This window comes from Mobula birostris, chromosome X (assembly GCF_030028105.1).
Source record: "Mobula birostris isolate sMobBir1 chromosome X, sMobBir1.hap1, whole genome shotgun sequence".
Taxonomy (NCBI): Eukaryota; Metazoa; Chordata; class Chondrichthyes; order Myliobatiformes; family Myliobatidae; genus Mobula; species Mobula birostris.
In genome coordinates, this window is record NC_092402.1 from 2,093,875 (window position 1) to 2,096,242 (window position 2,368).

At 62.6% G+C, this 2,368-nt stretch overlaps 1 protein-coding gene across 1 annotated transcript in view; it reads right to left on the reverse strand.

Moving 5' to 3' along the window:
- Positions 1–1,943: 1,943 nt before the first annotated feature.
- The window catches only part of LOC140191835 (STARD3 N-terminal-like protein), a 100,243-nt gene continuing 99,818 nt past the window's right edge, over positions 1,944–2,368 (reverse strand). Inside the window, exon 11 of the mRNA XM_072249621.1 lies at positions 1,944–2,156. Coding sequence (XP_072105722.1) covers positions 1,944–2,156 — 213 coding nt within the window. The remainder of the gene's footprint in view (positions 2,157–2,368) is intronic.

The following is a 2,368-nucleotide window of genomic DNA, read 5'->3' on the forward strand; positions in this document are numbered from 1 at the left end:
GATTGGGGGTGTGGAGGGGTGGGTCGGTGGGGGATTGAGGGTGTGGAGGTGTAGGTCGGTGGGTGATTGGGGGTGTGGAGGGGTGGGTCGGTGGGTGATTCGGGGTGTGGAGGGGTGGGTCGAGGGGTGATTGGGGGTGTGGAGGGGTGGGTCGGTGGGTGATTGGGGGTGTGGAGGTGTGGGTCGGTGGGTGATTGGGGGTGTGGAGGTGTGGGTCGGTGGGGGATTGGGGGTGTGGAGGGGTGGGTCGGTGGGGGATTGTGGGTGTGGAGGTGTGGGTCGGTGGGTGATTGGGGGTGTGGAGGGGTGGGTCGGTGGGTGATTGTGGTTGTGGAGGGGTGGGTCGGTGGGTGATTGGGGGTGTGGAGGGGTGGGTCGGCGGGTGATTGGGGGTGTGGAGGGGTGGGTCGGCGGGTGATTGGGGGTGTGGAGGGGTGGGTCGGCGGGTGATTGGGGGTGTGGAGTGGTGGGTCAGTGGGTGATTGGGGGTGTGGAGGGGTGGGTCAGTGGGTGATTGTGGGTGTGGAGGGGTGGGTCAGTGGGTGATTGGGGGTGTGGAGGGGTGGATCAGTGGGTGATTGGGGGTGTGGAGGGGTGGGTCAGTGGGTGATTGGGGGTGTGGGGGGTGGGTCAGTGGGTGATTGGGTGTGTGGAGGGATGGGTCATTGGGTGATTGGGGGTGTGGAGGGGTGGGTCAGTGGGTGATTGGGGGTGTGGAGGGGTGGGTCAGTGGGTGATTGGGAGTGTGGAGGAGTGGGTCAGTGGGTGATTGGAGGTGTGGAGGGGTGGGTCAGTGGGTGATTGGGGGGTGTGGAGGAGTGGGTCAGTGGGTGATTGGGACTGTGGAGGGGTGGGTCAGTGGGTGATTGGGGGTGTTCAGGGGTGGGTCAGTGGGTGATTGGCGGTGTGTGGAGGGGTGGGTCGGTGGGTGATGGGATGTGGAGGGGTGGGTCAGTGGGTGATTGGGTGTGTGGAGGGGTGAGTCAGTGGGTGATTGGGGGTGTGGAGGGGTGGGTCAGTGGGTGATTGGGGGTGTGGAGGGGTGGGTCGGTGGGTGATTGGGGGTCTGGAGGGGTGGGTCAGTGGGTGTTTGGGGGTGTGGAGGGGTGGGTCGGTGGGTGATTGGGGGTGTGGAGGGGTGGGGTGTGTCAGTGGGTGATTGGGGGTGTGTGGAGGGGTGGGTCAGTGGGTGATTGGGGGTGTGTGGAGGGGTGGGTCAGTGGGTGATTGGGGGCATGGAGGGGTGGGTCAGTGGGTGATTGGGGGTGTGGCGGGGTGGGTCAGTGGGTGTTTGGGGGTGTGTGGAGGGGTGGGTCAGTGGGTGATTGGGGGTGTGTGGAGGGGTGGGTCAGTGGGTGATTGGGGGTGTGTGGAGGGGTGGGTCAGTGGGTGATTGGGGGTGTGGAGGGGTGGGTCAGTGGGTGTTTGGGGGTGTGTGGAGGGGTGGGTCAGTGGGTGATTGTGGGTGTGGAAGGGTGGGTGAGTGGGTGGAGGTGTTGATCAGCCTCACTGCTTGGGGAAAGTCACTGTTTTTGAGTCTGGTGGTCCTGGTGTGGATGCTACGTAGCCTCCTCCCTGACAGGAGTGGGACGACAGATCGTGAGCAGGGTGGGTGGGATCCTTCATGATGTTACCGGCCCCTTTCTGTATACGTGTCCGTGACGGTAGGTAAGCTGGTGACTCTCTGGGCAGTTCTGACCAGCCACTGTCCAGACTTCCTGTCTGCCGCAGTGCAGTTCCCACACCACGCAGTGAAGCAGCTCGTTGGGGCGCTCTCTGCAGACTGAGGCGAGTACAGATGCGCGTTCCCAGCACTCCCTCTGCAGAAAGCAGGGGCCTCGGTGAGCATTCCCGTTGTGTGTAAACGTGCTCGGGGACCACGAGGGGTAGGGGCAGGAGCCAGCGGTGTCGCAGGTCAAAGGCCAGTGGCTGGAAGCTTATACTCAGACACCCGCTGGTCGGAGGTCGACCAATGCCATTACCTCCCAGTGATATGCTAGCCGGGGCAGTACGATATGCAGAGCAAACAGGCAACCCCTCTCCACGCAGTCTGGCACCAGGAGTTGCCAATCGGCGTTGAGCTCAACGTAGGGACTCCAGCTCCGGATTTTTCCATCAGGGTTTACTCCCAAAGCCTTCCCCCCGAATGGGTAAAGCTGCAAGACAGCGGAGGTTTGAGTTTTGTTTCTCCCAGATGAGCTGCCAGCCGCGGCTGACGAGCCCCATTTGCCCAAAGCCACCGGTTTTAAGGCGCCAGTAATCCGCCTTTGCCTCTTCTCCTGTCTGTCGACCAGACTCAGTAGCTGAAGGCCAGGAGCTGGACTTGGCTGTCAGAGGCTGTTTGAGATGCAGGCCATTGGGAGTGTTT